The 20553-nt window shown below is 38.6% G+C and overlaps 1 protein-coding gene across 8 annotated transcripts in view; it reads left to right on the plus strand.

Moving 5' to 3' along the window:
* The window catches only part of PRRC2C (proline rich coiled-coil 2C), a 179741-nt gene that overhangs the window by 11456 nt on the left and 147732 nt on the right, over window positions 1-20553 (plus strand). For all 8 annotated transcript variants that reach the window (XM_033960038.1, XM_033960041.1, XM_033960042.1 and 5 more), the window contains exons 2-3: window positions 2014-2183; window positions 13571-13748. In XM_033960038.1, coding sequence (XP_033815929.1) covers window positions 2072-2183; window positions 13571-13748 — 290 coding nt within the window. In that variant the 5' untranslated portion in view covers window positions 2014-2071. The remainder of the gene's footprint in view (window positions 1-2013; window positions 2184-13570; window positions 13749-20553) is intronic.

Consider the following 20553-nt stretch of genomic DNA (forward strand, 5'->3'; position numbering starts at 1 on the left):
GAATGGGTGGTCATAGTCACCGACACCAGTCTGTTGGGTGGGGTGCCCACTGTCTGCAGCACAATGTCCAGGGCTGATGGACTCCTAAGGAGGAAGCTCTTTGGCCTCACCCAGCAAGGGTGACATGTCAGTCGCTGCTGGAGTTTCGCTCCCTACATTCGGGCAAGCTAGTTAAGATCTTTTCAGATGACATCACAGCAGCGGTATACAGTGATGGGGGGGGGGTACTTACTGCACACAGTTGGTGAAAGAGGCTCACCTCTTGCTCCAGCGGATGGAGAGCAAGATTCCTCTCCTATCCACTGCTCGTATCATACGAACATAAGAATTGCCACTGTTGGGTCAGACCAGTGGTCCATCGTGCCCAGCAGTCTGCTCACGTGGCGGCCCTCTGATCAAAGACCAGCGCCCTAACTGAGACTAGCTCTACCTGCATATGTTCTGGTTCAGCAGGAACTTGTATCAAGGGGACTCTGAATGTTCGAGCAGATTTTCTCTGCTCCAACACTCTGCGGAGTAGGAGTTGTCCCGGATCGCCTTTCAATTGGTGATACCAGAAATGGAGGTATCTGGTCATGGCCTCTCGCTGCAATTCCTAGGTATAGAATTCTGCCAGGCGTAAGATTTGCACCTGTTAGGGGGGCAAGATAAAGTTTTTGTGGATGCAGATTGTTTACGTTTAATCCCTAAGAATTACCATACTGTTTTAGACCAAAGGTCTGTGAGGGTCATGTATGCAGTGTGTCACGTGTGAGCATCATCTGCTAGGTGTGTCCCAGTTGTAAAAAGTTTGCAAAATACTAACCTAGAAGAAAGTTTTAAGCGTCTTCCCTGACTTGTCCACAAAAGAAATGGTGTGTGTTCTTTTTTTTCCCTCAAATATTTTTATTTATTTTGAGCAAGTATTATACTTTTAACACCAGTCAGAAATATTAAATTTCTATCCCCATCCATCCAATGTGGGGCATTAGGGAGACCTCATCTGGAGTACTGTGTGCAATTCTGGAGGCCACATTACAGTAAAGATGTGCGCAGAATTGAATCGGTTCAGCGGACGGCCACCAGGATGATCTCGGGGCTCAAGGGTCTCTCGTACGAAGAGAGACTGAACAAATTGCAGCTCTACACTCTTGAGGAACGTAGGGAGAGGGGAGACATGATCGAAACATTTAAGTACCTCACGGGACGTGTCGAAGTGGAAGATGATATTTTCTTTCTCAAGGGACCCTCGGCCACAAGAGGGCACCCGCTCAAACTCAGGGGCGGAAAATTTCATGGCGACACCAGAAAGTATTTCTTCACAGAGAGAGTGGTTGATCATTGGAACAAGCTTCCAGTGCAGGTGATCGAGGCAGACAACGTGCCAGACTTTAAGAATAAATGGGATACCCATGTGGGATCCCTACGAGGGTCAAGATAAGGAAATTGGGTCATTAGGGCTTAGACAGAGGGTGGGTAAGCAGAGTGGGCAGACTTGATGGGCTGTAGCCCTTTTATGCCGTCATCTTCTATGTTTCTATGTTTTCATCTTCTATTGGGAAAATCTACGTCTGCTGAAACATCAGTAAAAGAAACTCTGGTCTTCAGATTAACTCTGAACAGAGGTGGATTTTAAAGTATGTGACAGACGTGGGAGAGAATATGAAAAATGTATTTTGGGATAGCGAAGGATTTGGTTGGAGGTAGAATAAGGAATACATATCAATTTATGGATGATTTTGTCATTTGTTGCAGGTTTTGTTTTGCAGACACTTCAGTGAAATTTTGATTTTTCTTTATAAACAAAAGATAAAATTTTGTTATTTCTATTTTTATTTTTTAAAAACTGCCTGCCATCTGTTTGTCATCTTTTTAGCAAAATTTAATGTATATAAAGACCTCATCACAAATAGGCATGTCAATATGAGCTTCCCTTCTTTCTTCCAGTAATTTTTGTCTGCAGTTTAGAGGGAGGAATGGAAAAACTTGTAATTTTTCTTTTCAGCAACAATTAAAATGTAACTTCTTCTGCAGGTGAGAGCTGGTCTGGAGGGGTGAGAAGAGGTACCAGACTCGATGAATTTCTACCGAAATGACAGAAAAGTCGGGCCAGAGCACAAAAGCAAAGGATGGGAAAAAGTATGCAACACTCAGCCTGTTTAATACTTACAAAGGAAAGTCACTAGAAACACAAAAAACTGCAGGTAAGGAGCAATGCCTTAAGAAACAGAGGTTTGGAGTTTTTTGGTGTAGAACATGCTTAACAAATATAAAAAACAGGTTTCTGCACACAACTGCAATTGTATAATTTATAATCAAGAGGAAAAGATATCAAGACCCCTGTGTCACATAGAATATAAATTCACAAAGTGGTCAATAGCAGGAACAGGATATCTATCATCGAATAGTGAACTCCAGAGTGACTTGTGTCAATTAGAGAAATGGGCAGAGAAATGGCAGATGAAGTTTAATGTGGAAAAGTGCAAAGTAATGCATTTAGGCAGAAAGAACAAGGAACACGAGTATAGAATATCAGGTGCAACTCTGGGTAAGAGCGAACAAGAAAAGGACCTGGGTGTACTGATAGATAGGACCCTGAAACCGTCGGCACAATGCGTGGCAAAGAAAGCAAATAGAATGTTAGGCATGATAAAGAAAGAAATCACAAGTAGATCAGAAAAACTTATAATGCCGCTTTATAGGGCAATGGTCAGACCATTTGGAATATTCTGTCCAACATTGGTCTCCCAACCTAAAGAAGGATATAAAACTGCTGGAGAGGGTGCAGAGACGAGCAACAAAGCTAATAAAAGGTATGGAGAACTTGGAATACGAGGAACGACTTAAGAGACTGGGATTGTTCTCCCTTGAGAAAAGGAGACTGCGAGGGGATATGATCGAGACTTTCAAAATACTTAAGGGAATCTACAAAATAGAGCAGGAAAAAAAATTATTTACAATGTCCAGTGTGACACGGACAAGAGGACATGGACTGAAGCTAAGGGGGGACAAGTCCAGGACAAATATCAGGAAGTTCTGCTTCACGCAACGAGTGGTGGACACCTGGAATGCCCTCCAAGGGAAGGTTATTGTGGAATCCATCGTTCTAGGATTTAAAAGCAAACTAGATGCACAGAGGGATATGGGTGACTAAAATTACGCCAGGTGTACACCTGGCTGGGCCTCCGCGTGTGCGGATCGCCGGACTTGATAGACCGAAGGTCTGATCCAGAGACGGCAGTTCTTATGTTCTTATGTTTTGAAGCTGATTGAAAATATATTTAAATCTAATGAATTATACACTTAATCATTTTTACTACAATCAGCTTATTTGATGCACTTATCTTAAATGTTGACAAGAGCCTGACGGGACCCGTTTTGCCAGGATTTTGGCTTCGTCGGGGGACTTTTTTGAAAAATGCGTTCAGTTTTGATATGCAAAATCCTGGCGAAACGGGTCCCATCGGGCTCTTGCCAACATTTAAGATGTGCATCAAATAAGCTGATTGTAGTAAAAATGATTAAGGGCTCCTTTTACTAAGCCGTGGTAGGGCTTTAACACACAGAATAGCGCGCGCTACATTCCCTCGTGCGCTAGACCTTAACGCCAGCATTGATCTGACGTTAGTTCTAGAAGCGTAGCGCATGGTAATTTCCTGCATGCGCTAAAAACGCTAGCGCACCTTAATAAAAGGAGCCCTAAGAGTATAATTCACTAGATTTAAATATATTTTCTATCAGCTTCAAAAGGTTTTGGATCGATGATAGAGATCTTATTCCTGCTATTGACCACTTTGTGAATTTATATTCTATGTGGCGCAGGCGTCTTGAGGTCTTTTCTTCTTGATTCAGGTTTCAAGTTTATTAGGTTTTTATATACCGCCTATCAAGGTTATCTAAGCGGTTGTTACAATCAGGTACTGAAGCATTTTTCCCTCTCTGTCCTCTCTATAAAATATGCCATTGCAGTTGTGTGCAGAAACCTGTTTTTCGTATTTGTTAACTATTTTGAGGTTTCTATCCATTTCTTTATTTTTGGTAGAACATGCTTAGCCAACACTGGGTCTAGATCAGTATTTTCTTCATGATAATGATCACATCAAGTTTCAAGTTTATTAGGATTTTATATACCGCCTATCAAGGTTATCTAAGCGGTTTTTACAATCAGGTACTCAAGCATTTTCCCTCTCTGTCCCGGTGGGCTCACAATCTATCTAACGTACCTGGGGCTATGGAGGATTAAGTGACTTGCCCAGGGTCACAAGGAGCAGTGCGGGGTTTGAACCCACAACCCCAAGGTGCTGAGGCTGTAGATCCAACCACTGCACCACACACTCCTCCTATCCTCCTCCTAACACATATTGGGTTACAGTTGGAACTTTCATACTTTGTGTACTACTTTGAGAATAAGGCTGTAGACTAGATATCAGCAGTCCATCAAGAAAGTTAAAATGTTTAAGACTTATATATAACTGCAGCAAGCTTTAAGTGAACTTAAGGTAGACCTTGTCTTGGTGTTTTGTGTGTTTTTATTTATGAATTTTTACATTTTAACAAAATTAAACATTTTATACGGAAAGATTGAGTGTTAACATTACACTTGAGGAAAACAAATCTTTTTACCATAACAAATATACCCAAACAATCTCAAGTCCTCATTTTGATCCAAGAGTCATTGAGTGGCTATAAAGGAAAATTGAGAAAATGCCCAAAGTAGAAAATAAAGGTATCTGATGACTGGTTCAAGGAGCTTAATTCCAGTTAACTAATGCGATGTTCCTTCCCTTTCTAGGCATTTCAGCGTCAGGAAACTAGTAAGTTAGGCCGGTTCAAAAAACACATATTTGTTATCTCGATATCTTACAATATCATTTCATGGAAAACTTAAGAAGAATATACCACCTAACTGAGTAATACCTGGTTTCAATATAAGAAATTGACGTCTACGATTCTTTTTACCATAACAAATATACCCAAACAATCTCAAGTCCTCATTTTGATCCAAGAGTCATTGAGTGGCTATAAAGGAAAATTGAGAAAATACCCAAAGTAGAAAATAAAGGTATCTGATGACTGGTTCAAGGAGCTTAATTCCAGTTAACTAATGCGATGTTCCTTCCCTTTCTAGGCATTTCAGCGTCAGGAAACTAGTAAGTTAGGCCGGTTCAAAAAACACATATTTGTTATCTCGATATCTTACAATATCATTTCATGGAAAACTTAAGAAGAATATACCACCTAACTGAGTAATACCTGGTTTCAATATAAGAAATTGACGTCTACGATTCTTTTTACCATAACAAATATACCCAAACAATCTCAAGTCCTCATTTTGATCCAAGAGTCATTGAGTGGCTATAAAGGAAAATTGAGAAAATACCCAAAGTAGAAAATAAAGGTATCTGATGACTGGTTCAAGGAGCTTAATTCCAGTTAACTAATGCGATGTTCCTTCCCTTTCTAGGCATTTCAGCGTCAGGAAACTAGTAAGTTAGGCCGGTTCAAAAAACACATATTTGTTATCTCGATATCTTACAATATCATTTCATGGAAAACTTAAGAAGAATATACCACCTAACTGAGTAATACCTGGTTTCAATATAAGAAATTGACGTCTACGATTTTGAGTTTCCTTGCTAACATCTGGGAAAACTTGTATTTTCAAGCCTAAAAACTCTTTATATTTATTTTAGACCTTGTCTTGGTTTTGAAGAATTTAGCTCATTTGCTCACAATCAGAATGACAAATCTGTGGTGCTGAAAAAATCAATATGCAAAGTTGCTTGAAGGATTGTGAATTCCAAGTTTATTCATCACTTGATATACCATCTATCAAGGAATACCTAAACGGTTTACAATACTTTTATAATGAAAATACGCTTAAAAGAAACAGAAAGGCAATTATTGACGGTTGATGAATTGAAAAGTACTAACTGAAACAATGGGAGAAGGGGGGCAATTGAAAATTTTTAAAAAGGGGGGGAGGGAAAAGGGGAAGGAGCATACAGTAATAATAATAACTTTATTTTTGTATGCCGCTGTACCATAACGGTAGGGTGGGGATCGCTTCAAGGAAGCGTTTGTCTTTCTCTGCTGGAGTGTTTTTGCATTCTGCATGAAAGGCCTCATCTCAAGTGTTGTAAGCATCCTTAGAGAGGAAGGTTTTTATTTTGGGTTTAAATTTGTTCTGGGCAGGCTCTAATCTGATGTTTAACGTTAGGGCATTCCAAAGAGAAGGAGCAGTGGCCGAGAAAATAGCTTTACAGGTTGTGTCATAGAGTATCGTGTGTATGGACTTCAAGTTTATTTGAAGCAGAAATCTCCAATCGGTGGTTTCCCTAAGCAGCTCCAGCAAGGAAGAATGGCACAGTGACTAGGGCTATTTTAGCTTATTGGAAAAATGGGGGGGGGGAGGGGGTCCTTTTAAAAGTAATTTTTAAAGGTTTTTGAGGTTAGAGCTCAGGTCACCGACCTCCCAAAACCCCTTCCCTGCATTTTTTTTAGTTTGTATTTTTTCTCCACGGGCTGTTTTAAGCACCAGTCACAATTTTGTTTTAAAAACCTCCATCTGCCTCAGTACCATTTATTTTTGACAGAAAACAGTATAGATGGACTTTTCAGGTGGAGATACTTTGGATTCATGCCAGATTTGTGTCGGATGCCCATCTGTAGAGGGCCATTGTTCCAAGTGTTGCATAGTGCATGAGGGAGGGGTGGGAGCTTCGGCCTTTGCCTCCCCTTATGCTTCTGGTGGCTTAGCTGTTAAGCTGGATTGTTTTAAGTTTCAAAAGCTGACGCAGCCCCGTGGAGGTAGCGCCAGGGTATTTAACGAAAGATGCATGGTGTACCCCAAGGAGCCATGCAGATATCACAGGGACCCTGGGGGATGAAGGTTCAGAATCTATACCTTCAATTTCTCGTTCAGGATCCTCAGCTCGGAGATTTAGCATGGGCTGACCACAATCTTAAACATGACCCTAGGGTGCGAAGGATGTTCGTATCCTCTGGCCTACAAAGTTTAATAGCAGAGGCGCTCCTGGAATTAAAGTTGGAGCTGCCTCAAATCTTCACGGCTCGGTGCTCACTTATGAGCAGCTCTAAAGAACAGAATACCTGTTTTCCATCACATCCAGAGATCACTAAGATGTTAACGGAGCACTGGGATATTCCCAAGGGGCCCTTAGGAGTAGCTAATTCCATGGCTAAGCTCTACCCAATGGATGCTGAGTTCTAGCAGCAGTTTGGTATGCCTAAAGTGGATTCGCTGATGACAAAGGTATTTAGCAAACTTAACTCCTTAGTGAAGGTGGAGTAGTTCTCAAGAACATACAGGACTGTAGGATTCCTGTCCTCAAAAGACACTTTGAGGCTACTGCACTGAGACTGAAAGCAGTAGCAGTGGCATCTTATATTGCCCGGGCATGACTCTTGGCTAAGCTGGGCTTCGCATCCAGACAGCAACACTAGCCTCCAGTTCCTCTTGGATGGGGTTGACTATGTTACAGATGCTCTTTATGACTTTTTCAGGGTCCTCTGCAAGGTTTCAGCTTATGCTATCTCCACCCACAGAATGCTTTGGATTAGGCAGTGGGCGGGAGTCTCAGCCTCCAAGGCAACCTTGAGCAAACTCCCTTTTCAAGGACTGTTGTTCTTTGACAAGGGCCTGGATGATCTCATAGCTAGTGTGGTGAATCGTAAGCCAAAATTCCTACCGGATAGCAGATCCTGGAATGTGAGGGGATCTGGCAGGGGAAATTTTAATGGCTTTTAATGGTTTTGTCAGTATTCGGGAGCGTCCTCCAGTCAGAGAGCATTCCAAGTCCATAGACAAAGGTTTGGGAGCACCTGGCGTCTCCAAGCATGTGGATCCTGTTCCTCTGCGGCTTCCAGGAAACAGCAGTGATATCAGGACAGCAGTCATTACGCTGAGGGTGGGAGGCAGGCTGGAAGAGTACTGACAGACTTGGACACAGATCTCTTCAGATCAGTGGTTGCTGGAAGTCATTCAGGAGGGGTACAAGCTAGAATTCTGCTGGCCCCTCCTGGACCTCTTTCTCACTTCTCCAACAGGAAAGCTGGAAAAGGTGGCTTAGATGGGGGCAGCGATTCAGAGGTTCATTGCTCTTGGAGCCATAGAGCCCGTACCGCAAGGAGAATGGGTTTGGGCAGCTGCTCAATATACTTCGTGTCCAAAAGACTGGAGACTGATTCTGGATGTAAAGTCAATCAATGCAACCCTTAAGATCTCCTGCTTCTTCATGGAAACAGTATGGTTGGTCGAAGATCTGAGCCGGCAGTGCGGAGCTTGACGCTCTGATGCAGCCGTGGTCCTCTGGAGATTTTCCTGTATGTTTTTCCTCCTTGACCAATGATCGGCTGTGTCATTTGGAGGATCGTGGCTCATCCAGGCAGCTTCATTCTGGTGGCTCCAGTTTGGCCTCACTGATCATGCAGAGGTTGCAGTCTTCAGCTGAGCGCCTATCCGGACCTTCTCACTCTCCATGGAGGATCCCAGTCACTTTGCTCTTATAGCATGGCTCTTAAGTGCGCAGCCTTAAAGCATAAAGGATATTCTGCCCTGATTGTTGATACTCTTCTGAAGTCTAAGAAGTCATCCATGGTGTCTGCTTATGCTAAGGCATGGAAGGCCTTCCAACATTGGTGTGCCCAGGACTAGGTGGACCTTTATTCAGCTCTGATCTTGCTAATTCTCGCCTTTCTTCAGGCTGGTTTGGATAAAGGCCTCACCTGTAGCTTCTCTTCAGGTCCAAGTAGCCAGGCTCTCCTCTTTTAGATCACGGGAGCGTCAGTCTTCCTTGGCGTCTCATCCTGATGTCGTTTGATTCTTGAAGGGGGTTTTCATGTCACACTACTGGTTAAGCATCCTTTCCCTTTCTGGGACCTTAACTTGGTGTTGTCTAGCCTTACCAAGGCTCCTTTTGAGCCTCTTCGAGATGCTTCCCTCTTGGACTTAACGCTCAAGACCATTTTTTCTGATCACCGTTACTTTGGTGCGACTTGTGTTGGAACTGCAGGCTTGGTCTTACAGAGACCCTTTCTTCCGTATTTCGGAGGCAGGGGTTTCCCTTCAGACAGTTCCTTCCTTCCTGCCAAAGATAGTTTTAACTTTCCCTGTTAATCAGGAAGTGTGTTTGCCTGCCTTTCAACTGACAGTTCTAAGACACAGGAGCGTCTGTTGAAGAAACTATGTGTGCGCAGAGTTCTTCTGTGTTATCTGGATGTCACCAACGAGTTTCGCGTCTGACCATTTGTTGTGCCGACTCATTTGATTTAGTGGACCGCTCCTGCTTCCATGACCACGATTTCCAGGTGCATCCGTAAGGCTGTTTTGTCAGCTTACATTCTTGCTGGGAGACAAGTCTCCTGTTTCCATCAAGGCGCATTCTGCCAGGAGTGTGACTTCTTTGTGGGCTAAAGCTAAATATATGTCCCCTGAAGAGATTTGCAGAGCAGCAACGTGGTTGTCTCGTCACACATTTGCCAAGTTCTACAGAGTGGATGGGGCGGCAAGACAGGACTCCGTCTTTGGGTCCTCGGTCTTGAGGGTTGGTGCCGCAAGCCTTCCCTTGCTTTTTGAGGACTCCATTATATACAAATAAACCCAACTAGCCTGGTGGTCCTCCAGGACAGGGTTGGGAACCACTGCTCTAGATATTGACTTACTGTCTTTGGGGCTTGTTTCCAAAGAGCAAGCCAGTAAAGCTGTGGTACTTGGTACTGCCATGTTCATTCTTCCCTTGTTTCTTTGTATCCTGATACTCCTGGTTTCCAATACAGACAAGGCTACATGCTGGTTCCCCAGGTGTTGATTGCAAAACACATTGTCACCCCGCTGGGATGATGAGATCTATATATAAACCTAGTTGCTACTGTCACAAGCCTGATGTCTGGAGGGAAAGATTTAATTCTGAACACCTGTGTCGGGGTTCAGTGAAACTAATAACAGAGAAGCTAGTCTAATTTCATCCTGAACTTAAAAAGACAGGCACTTACGTCTAATGTTTAGTCTGGTATAAATAGAATTATTAATTTCTAACACAGTTGGTAGGTCCACTGTACCCCGGATATGTCAGTTTTGGGCTAAATCATTTTCCTTTGTACTTTATTGACATCTGTCTATCAGACATTTGCCAAGTGTAGCACAGATTGTTCTGGAAGCTCAAATGTTATGAAGGAGTAAGTGCTGAGTATCCACCTGAGAGCACCTAGAACTGAGGTTCTTTATCAGTGGTACCTGCCCCCTGAGAAAATGGAAAGAGGTCTAGCATGTGGAGAAAGATATTGAAACTTGGGGCAGTTTACTGACACTTTCTACACAGAGTGAAGGCAGTTATTAGGACAGTTATTACTTGTTACTAAAATTACTGTAGTACAGTTTTATACATGTTAGCACTTTTTGTGTCTTAACAGCAACGTAGCTGTCGGTAGTCGCTAGTGGATACATGGTTTAGGAAGAAGGTTTGAGGATTTCATTGATCAGTTAAAAGGGTATGGAAACCAAAAAAAGTTTGAGAATCCTAATCTGGGGTTGGAGCAATGGGCTTTGAATTGTTAAGATTACTTAGGCAAGTTGCTTCACCATCTCTTCCTTTAGATATAAAATGAGGTACTAAAGTATGCTAAGGAGTTTGCTTGCAAATTAGTGTACAGTGTTAGTGCCTCAATGTGGGAGCTTTTAACTGCACAGACATGTGTTAGATCACATGCTTACTGCATGACGTTATGGGTAGAAAATAGGCATGAACAGCATGTTAGTATTGAATTTTGCGGTACTCTTGCTGATGGTGTGGCTGCACAGCAGATAAGGCAGTTATCATGGTCTGCATTAAAACAAATGCTGATCGGCATCTTCACTGTCTCTGCTTCAGATTCGAGACCTATTTTGCAGAGCTTTTGGATTTGGTGGTGGTGGTGGTGGGGCTATTGGGTTCCTGCTCAGTCTTGTAACTCAGTTGCCAGCACCTTTGGCCATTTTGAAAACCTGCATTTTGAGCTCTGTGGGTGAGAGCTTTCCCCTGCCAGCTAATTTGTGTCTGCACCGCTTGTTGTGCCTCTTTCTCCTATGGCTAATGTTACTGCTCCTCCCCTGAGTTTTTCAAGTTTAATAAAAATTTGTATACTGCCTATCAGGCTTCTAAGCGGTTTATACATAATAAAATAGGGCAACATACCATATTTTTGGCTCCATAAGACGCACCTGACCATAAGACGCACCCTAGATTTAGAGGAGGAAAACAAGAAAAAAACCATTCTGAAACAAATTCTCCATGCCAAGCTCTGCACCCTGTCTGTCCGTCCGTCCGTCCCCCCCCCCCCCCCCACCGCCAGGCTCTGTACCCTGTTTCTCCTCTAGTGGTAGGCTGGGACAGGATAGGCAGGGACAGGGCAGGCCTAGTGGCTGGCAGGCAAATAGGAACAGGGCACGCAGGCGGGTCTTCCCCCTCTAAGGCAGCCCTCTCCCAGGCAGCCAGGCCTCCCCGCAAGCAGGCAGGCCCGGCCTCTCCTTCCATATACGGCTTGGAGGTGTTACCTCATGATCCCTACAATCCAGACATGAGTCCACCAGACTTCGACCCTTTTCCAAAGTTAAAACAATCTATGCGTGGACATTGTTTTGCATCTCTGGAAGAGCTTTCTTTCACCAGTACCTGATCCATTCGGCAACTGAACAAAAAACGGTATCTTGGATGGAATAATGAAGCTTCCCAGACGTTGGGATTCGGTCATTGCAAAGCAGGGAGACTATATTGAAGGATTGTAAAGAAATACAATAAAACCTTGGTTTACGAGAATAATTCATTCCGAAAACATGCTTGTAATCCAAAACACTCGTATATAGCAAAGCGAATTTCCCCATAAGAAATAATAGAAACTCAAGATGATTTGTTCCATAACCCAAAAATTTTAATGCAAAATACTATACTTACTTGTATTGCAAGACCTCGCTCATTTAGAACAGTCACCACACTCCTGCAGCATCAGAGAGAGAAGAACCACCGGCTCAGTTTTGATGATGTGATGCATGTATACTGTATGTACTTGTATTGCAAGGCTTCGCTTGTTTAGAACAGTCACTTCACTCTTGCAGCGTCAGAGAGAGAAGAACCATCAGCTCAGTTGTGATGTGTGTATACTGTATAATAATAATTTATTGTTTATATACTGCCAAAGTAGTTTGAGGCGGTTTACAACAAAGAAGAGCTGGACATTCAGCGAAAAAACAAGAAAGTCTTTGAGTACGTAGTTATATTGCAAGACCTTGCTTGTATATCAAGTTAAAATTTAATAAAATGTTTTGCTTGTCTTGCAAAATACTTGCAAACCAAGTTACTTGCAATCCAAAGTTTTACTGTACTTGGAAAAAAAAAAATAGTGTGCATTATTTATGAAATAACCCTCGTATTTTTTTTTTTGTTTGTTTGTTTCAAAGCTATCTGCTGAAAAGGATAGTTGCATTGCAGCACCAAGGAAATCTGGTTGTCAAACCTAAGAATTGGCTTATCAGAGACTGCACTCGGCAATAGTCATGTGGACAGCCTGGTTTTCTTTAATTGCCATATGCATTTATCACCACAATATAATAGGAACTTTCTGTAATCTCATTTGCATGGCAAAAAATTTTACATAAAGTACCGTATTTTCACGCATATAACGCTGCTTCCTCTTCCGGCGGTCCCGCCCTTTCTCTGACGTCAGAGAAAGGGCGGGATCGCCGGAAGAGGAAGCAGCGCAGACGCAGGGCTCACAGAAGGGCCAGGACCGTCGGCAGAGAAAGCAGTAAGACAACAGTAGGAGCTTCTACATGATGGGGGGAGGGTCGGGAGGCTGTGGGGGGTGCGAGCGGTCCTTTGGGGTGGGGATGCGTGCGAGCGGTCCTTCGAGGTGGGGGTGCGAGCGGTCCTGCGGGGGGGGGGTGAATCGGACGTCGGGGGGGGGGGGCATCAGGCTTTCAGGGTGGGGACAGGACTTCAAGAGGGAGAGGAGAGTCGGGGCGGGCGAAAGGAGAGTCGGGGTGGCCAGAGGAGAGTCGGGGCGGGCGAAGGGAGAGTCGGGGCGGCATGCGCGGTATACGGGTGTGCGCGGTGTATAAAAATTTATTTACATAAATTACAGTTCCCTGCGCGCTATACCCGTGTGCGCGTTTTACACGGGTGCGCGGTATATGAGTGAAAATACGGTAATGGCATCATGAATTCAGCATTTTGTATATGCAGTATTTGGTTGATGTAGTACCAGGTAGTTGCCTAATAACTATAAAGGTAATGCACATTGCTGCCACTTGCTGTCTTTGTACAAACTAAAGTGAAAGAGAATGGTGAGAATGTCGACATCACAGGCTTTTGCTTAATACCTCTTTTTTTGTGCTGTGGCTTTGAAGCAGTAGCCTGGAAATATTTACAAGGGATCTTTTTATATGCATAAAATCAAACTTAAAAACTTATCCTTTCTATTTTTGTCTCTTGTTTTTTGATTTCAGAACTAGTGGAGTATTCCCTGTCAGATTTCTGTTGCTTTGTAGGTACAGAGGAATGGCTCATTCAGCGGTCTAATTTTGGCTTTTTCCTTACAGTTGCTGCACGCCATGGATTACAGAGCTTGGGGAAAGTGGCCAGTTCCCGACGTATGCCTCCCCCTGCCAACCTCCCCAGTCTTAAAGCAGAGAACAAGGGCAATGACCCCAATGTGAGCCTTGTTCCCAAAGATGGCACAGGCTGGGCTTCAAAATCTGAACAGCCTGAAGAAGAAAAGTAAGTATGTGCTAGTGCAAAGGATCCTCTGCTTGCAAAATATGGGTAATTGCCTATCTTTTCAAGGTTAGATTGAATGAGTAATTTAACTCTGCCAAGAGTTAGAGCTTCTGTAATAAAGGTACGTACAGGACATAGCATGACCTGGAAAATGGTAAAGTAGTGACTTCTTTTCTTTACGTAATGTGATTCAAAGCAATCTGGAGCAGAGTTGGAAGAAATTCATTATACACTCATTAAATGAGTGGCTCCTCTGTCCTCAACACCTTCAAATTCTGCGTTTTGGAACAGTTGGATACCTCCTGTACAAGGTCATGTGGCATTCTTTTAATAAGCCTTATGGAAGTCTTTGCATGCTGTTTTTCATGCATGTATTTTGAACTGTTTGTTTGTTTAATATCATAAAGTAAAAGTGTTTGGCTTACTGATCTCTTCCTTGAAAAAAAATATATTGCTAATGTAATGTTAAAAAAAAGAAACCAAAAAGTTTAGATTGCAGTGTTAGCTCCTTTTGTGGCAATAATAGAAACATGATGGCAGATAAAGACCAAATTGCCCATCTAGTCTGCCCATCCACAATAACCCATTATCTCTTCCTCTCTCTAAGAGATCCCACGTGTCTATCCCAGTCTTTCTTGAATTCAGACACAGTCTCTCTCTCCACTACCTGTTCCGGGAGACTGTTCCATGCATCTATCACCCTTTCTGTTAAAAAAAAAAAAGTATTTCCTTAGATTACTCTGGAGCCTATCGTCCCTTAACTTCATTCTGTGCCCTCTCATTCCAGAGCTTCCTTTCAAATGAAAAAGAACTGATTTGTGCGTATTTATGCCACATAGTATCTCCCGCTTTTCCTCTAAAGCAGGGATGTCAAACTCAGTCACATAAGGGGCCGAAATCTAAAACACAGGCTAAGTCACGGGCTGAATTTTTTTTTTTTTTTAAATTTTATTTATTGAATTTTTCAATTTTTACAATGTTTGAAATTCAAGTGATATAATTAATTACTATATATCATTGTATCTATCATTAATACAACTTAATTTATAAATAGTATATATTATATATAATCAAAAGTTATACATCCCTCCCCTTTTTCCAATTAATGATTCTAAAAATTATACATGTCCCTCCCCTTTTCTATATAAGTATTATAATTGTGCTAAGAAATCTAATCATTAGAATAATTAGTCAATGGTTGCCAAATTTTATTGAAATTATGAATGTTCCCGTGTTGTAATGCTATTACTTTTTCCATTTTGTATATATGACAGACAGAGTTCCACCAGAACGTATAATTTAATTTGGTATAGTCTTTCCAATTCTGAGTTATTTGTTGCATGGCGACTCCTGTCAATATTAATAGTAGTTTATTATTGTTTACTGAGATCGGACTCTGAGTTCTCATTGCAGTTCCAAATAATACAGTGTCATATGAGAGTCCTACATGATTTTCTAGTAATTTGTTAATTTGGGGCCAAATCATATTCCAAAAGGCATTTACACAGGGACAAAAAAAAATTAGATGATCTAACGTCCCTATTTCTATTTTACAATGCCAGCATCTATTGGATCTAGTATTATCTATCTTTTGCAAGCGCGTAGGGGTCCATAACACTCTATGTAATAAAAACATCCATGTTTGACTCATAGATGCTGACTTTGTAGATCTTAATCTCCAGGACCAAAATCGTGGCCATTGAGACGCAGAAATTGTCTGTCCAATCTCAATACTCCAAATATCCCTAAGACCAGTTTTCTTTTTTTTATTTAAAAATCCATATATCAATTTGTACCATTTTGCGGCTTGGTGACCCAAGAAATCCGCCTGGAAACATAAAACCTGCAGACTATATTGAGTATTAAGATTTTTCCATTCAGGGAACCCTACCTGAATGGCCTGCTTCAATTGCATCCATTTAAAATATTGTGATTTATTTAAGCCAAATTTATTTTGCAATTGTGAAAAACTAAGCAGTGAACCTTCTGAAATTACATCATTTAATGTTCGTATACCTGCACTTATCCATTGTTTCCAGACGATCTTAAATCCGCCAATTTTGATCCTGGAGTTTACCCAAATAGATTGATTTAGTGATTTACAAATTGGATCTGGTGATAGGTTATTTATATATCTTAATGTTTTCCAAGTGTCTAATAATATTCTGTTTTCTTTGTATCTTCTGGGCATTGTTATACTAATTAAATGATCTAAATGTAATGGGAACAGGAGCCGCCATTCTAAATATAGCCAATCTGGTACATTCTCCATGAGATCTGGGAGGATCCAATACATACCCTGTCTTAGAATATAGGCTTGATGGTACCTATAAAAATTTGGAAAATTTACCCCTCCCTCCATAATTGGTCTTTGTAAAGATACTAAAGCAATTCTGGGTCTTTTCCCAAACCAAACAAATTTTGTAATAATATTGTTTAATTTTTTATAAAAGGACCCCTGAAAAAATATTGGTATCATACTCATTTGATAACAAACTACAGGCAATATCATCATTTTAATTGTTTGAATTCTTCCCCACCATGAAAGATGTAAAGGATTCCATTGTTCACACATTTCTGTAATTTTTTTCAATAAAAGTTTTTCATTTTCTTTGACTGTATCATCAATTGTATTTTTGATCATAATTCCTAAATATTTTAATCCTTCCTCTTTCCAAATAAATGAATATGAATCAAATAATCCTTTGGTGCAGTGAACATTAATTGGAAGAATTTCTGATTTACTCCAATTAATTTTATATCCAGAGAATTTTCCAAATTCCTCTAGAAGATTAAGTAAATTTGGAATAGTAATCCCCGGTTCTCTCAAATATAATAAGATATCATCTGCATATGCAGAAAGTTTATATTCCCAGTAAGAAAATGGGATTCCCCTTATCTCCTTAGTTTGATTAATTGCAATTAACAAGGGTTCTAGAACAATATCAAAAAGTAAGGGAGACAAAGGACATCCTTGTCTAACTCCCCTTTGCAAATTAAATTTATCTGATAAATTGTTATTTATATATAATCTTGCACCAGGAGAGCTATACAATGTCTGAATCATTTTAATAAAACCGGGTCCTATTCCAAACCATTCTAGAGATTGATACATAAATTTCCATTCTACTCTATCAAATGCTTTTTCTGCATCCAAAGATAGCATAAAAGTTGGATCATTCATATTTTTTGCTAAATTTAAAGAGTGAAATGCTAATCTGGTGTTATGTGATGAGTGTCTTTTAGCAATAAATCCTGTTTGATGTACATCAATAATGAAAGGAAGAGCTTTTGCCAATCTTATTGCTAGTACTTTAGAAATTAATTTACCATCTACATTTAATAAGGAAATAGGCCTGTAATTTGAAACCAAGGTAGGATCTTTGTTTGGTTTTGGTAAGACAATAATTAATGAATCAGCCATAGTACCTGATATATTTCCATTATTCATTTGATATTGATACAATTTTAATAGATATGGTAAAATAATGTTTTGAAATGATTTATAAAATTCAACCGTATAACCATCACCACCCGGAGCGGATCCAACTCTAAGAGATTTCAATGCTGATTCTATTTCTTTTAAAGATATAGGTTCTTCTAAACTTCTTTTTATATGATCTGGAACATTTGGTCCAATAAATGAATTTAAAAATTTTTGTCCATCTTGTTCTTTATTTTCATAAGATTCAGAAGAATATAAATCTTTATAAAAATCAAGAAATTGTCTTAAAATGTCTTTATTGTTAGTGTGTGTATTACCTTGTATATCTTTAATTGCAATAATCTTGGATTTTCTTTTTTTTTGCTTTAAGGAAATTTGCCAATAATTTTCCAGCTTTATTTGAATTTCCGTAAAATTGAACTTGTCTATTAAATAAATCTTTTCTCACAAATTGAGAAGAAATCTCATTATATTTAACTTTTAATTTTAATAAATCTTGTAATGTTTTATTTTCCCATTTTTCAATTAATTTATTTTCTAATAATTTAATTTGTTTTCCTAATTCAAGAAATTGTTTTTTATGTTGTTTATTAATATATGCTGAGTATGAAATAATATTCCCTCTCATTGTTGCTTTAAAAGCGTCCCATAAAATCTCAGCATTAATATTATCTGAATCATTAATTTGAAAAAATTCTTGTATTTTTAATTTAAATTCTTCGAGAAAATTTGAATCCGCTAAAAAAGTATTATTAAATCTCCAAATTGAATTTAAATGTTCAATATCATAATTTTGAAGATTAATCCACACACCAGCATGATCCGAAATTATAATAGGATCTATAACTGCTTTTATCACACGCTGCGCTAGGTTATTAGAAACAAATATATAATCAATTCGTGAAAAGGATTTGTGGACCTGAGAACAAAAAGAAAATTCCTGATCATTAAAATGAAGAATACGCCATATATCTACTAAATCACAAGATTGAATCAAATTATCTAAGCCTAATGATTTCATAATTCTACTTGGTTTTTTATCCAAAATTGGATCCATTACAGCATTGAAATCTCCTGCTACTATTAAATTAGATGTAGCCAGTGGTAAAAGTAATTGTTGAATTTGTTTGAAAAACTCCATTTGATTCGTATTAGGAGCATATAAATTGAATAAATTCATGGTTGTATTTCCCAGATCCATTTCGACATGCACCCATCTACCTAAGGGGTCATAATTTATTAATTTGAAATTCGCATTGCATTTTTTGTTTATCAGAATAGCCACTCCAGCTTTTTTCTTTAAAGCCGGTGCAAATAAACATTTAGAAATCCAACCCCCAGATAATTTTTTAGATTCAGTTTCAGAAAGATGGGTCTCTTGTATGAAGTAGATATCCGCATTTTGATTTTTAAGGAACGATAATATTTTCTTTTTCTTAATAGGATGATTTAAACCATTGACATTCATAGAATAAATTTTTATATCCATCTTATTTATCATTAAATTTTAACCAATATTCTATGATAATATACATGATTAGATCTCAGCACAATTAATATATATTGATTCCCATTCCCACCCTCTATTTTCCCTCCCGACCCTCCCACTATCAATGTTTGTCCTGGAACACACATTGGTCATGCAAAACCTAAATCCCCTCCCCCAGGCAACTAATCATTCATAAAAATATTCTCTAATTCAATACATTTCATATTTCTTTATCCACCTTATTATTCATTTAAACCTTCATTAAATCCCCTTGTATATTATAGTTCATATCAAATTTAATTTGATAAATCATATTAATCTTTTCAAGTCTTAGATATAAATAATATATTACCCCTTCAATAAATTAAATATATTTCATATATAGTTCTAATTTCATATATTCAAATTAGATATATCTATTCCTATATATATAATATATATAATAATAAATATTTTAGTAAATCATTTTATATATTTGAAAATCATCATTTATAGTATCGTAATATGTATAGATAAATATTTATATCAAAAAGATTTTATAATTAATACCTATGTTATAATAATTTCCCATTCATTTAACCGAATCCAAAAAATTTTTTCCATTAATATTAGCAGAATTAAATATAGATGTAGTAATTCATATAAATTATAATTGGATAAATCATCTTAATATTTTCAATTCTTAGATAAAAATAATATATTCTCCCTACAATAAATTTAATATATGTAAAATATAATTCTAATTCCATATATCATATTGTAATAATAACATTTTTAAACATCATCATTTATAATAACCTAATATGTATAGGAATTAAATATCTATGTTATAATAATTTCCACACTCATTTAATCAAATCTAAAATAATTTTTTTTTTTTCCAATTAATAATAGCAGTATTAAATATATATGCAATAATTCTATAATAGTATTCAATTCAATTATAATGTAAATTTATCATAACATCCAATATATTAATAATAATTGAATCAAAAATTATAAAATATATATTTTTTTTAAATGGATGGAATAAAATCAAAAATTAATTTAAGTCATAAAATTCAATATATTGTAATAAAATTTGAATCAAAAATTGTCATTCTTATTTTATCTTGCATTTTCTATATCCTTTCTTCAGATGAAACTTCCATTTTATTCTGATTATATGTAGACATTAGTTCCTCTTCTTTTTTCTTTCTTTATTTCCATCTATTTTCATTAGATAAATTTGCTTTATTCTGCTTTATTATGTAGACATTGGTTCTTCTTGTGTCAAAAATTCTTTCAGTTTAGCAGGATCTTGAAAATACATAGATTTATTTCCTGTAGAAATTCTCATTGTAGACGGATAGTAAAGACCATACATGTAGCCCTTTTCTTTTAATTGTTGTCTGAATGTAAGGAATTGTTTCCTTATATTTGCAGTATCTTTAGCAAAGTCAGGAACAAAAATCAGTTTAGATCCTTTATAGTTTAGATTTTTATTTGCTTTTGCCACTTTTAAGATCTCAAATGCTTGTTGGTATCTTAATACTTTGAAGATCAGAGGTCTAGGAGCTGTCTGGTTTGTTTGTTTTCTTGTGGGGATTCTGTGGGCACGTTCTATCTCCAACGGCCATTTAGAATTCAGCTGCAGCAGTTTAGGCAAAAGATTTTCCAAGAACTGTATAGGGTTTTCTCCTTCAATATTTTCAGCTAAGCCAAGGATTCTAATATTCTTTCTTTTTCCTCGATTCTCCATATCAATTAGTTGATTTTTTAAGGCTGTTACATTTTTCTTTTCCTCTTCACACTTTTGTGTGAAAGTTTCCAACTGACAGATTCTTTCCTCCATCACAGACATTCTTTGTCTGTCAGTTTGGATTTCTTGT

This window comes from Geotrypetes seraphini, chromosome 10 (assembly GCF_902459505.1).
Source record: "Geotrypetes seraphini chromosome 10, aGeoSer1.1, whole genome shotgun sequence".
Taxonomy (NCBI): Eukaryota; Metazoa; Chordata; class Amphibia; order Gymnophiona; family Dermophiidae; genus Geotrypetes; species Geotrypetes seraphini.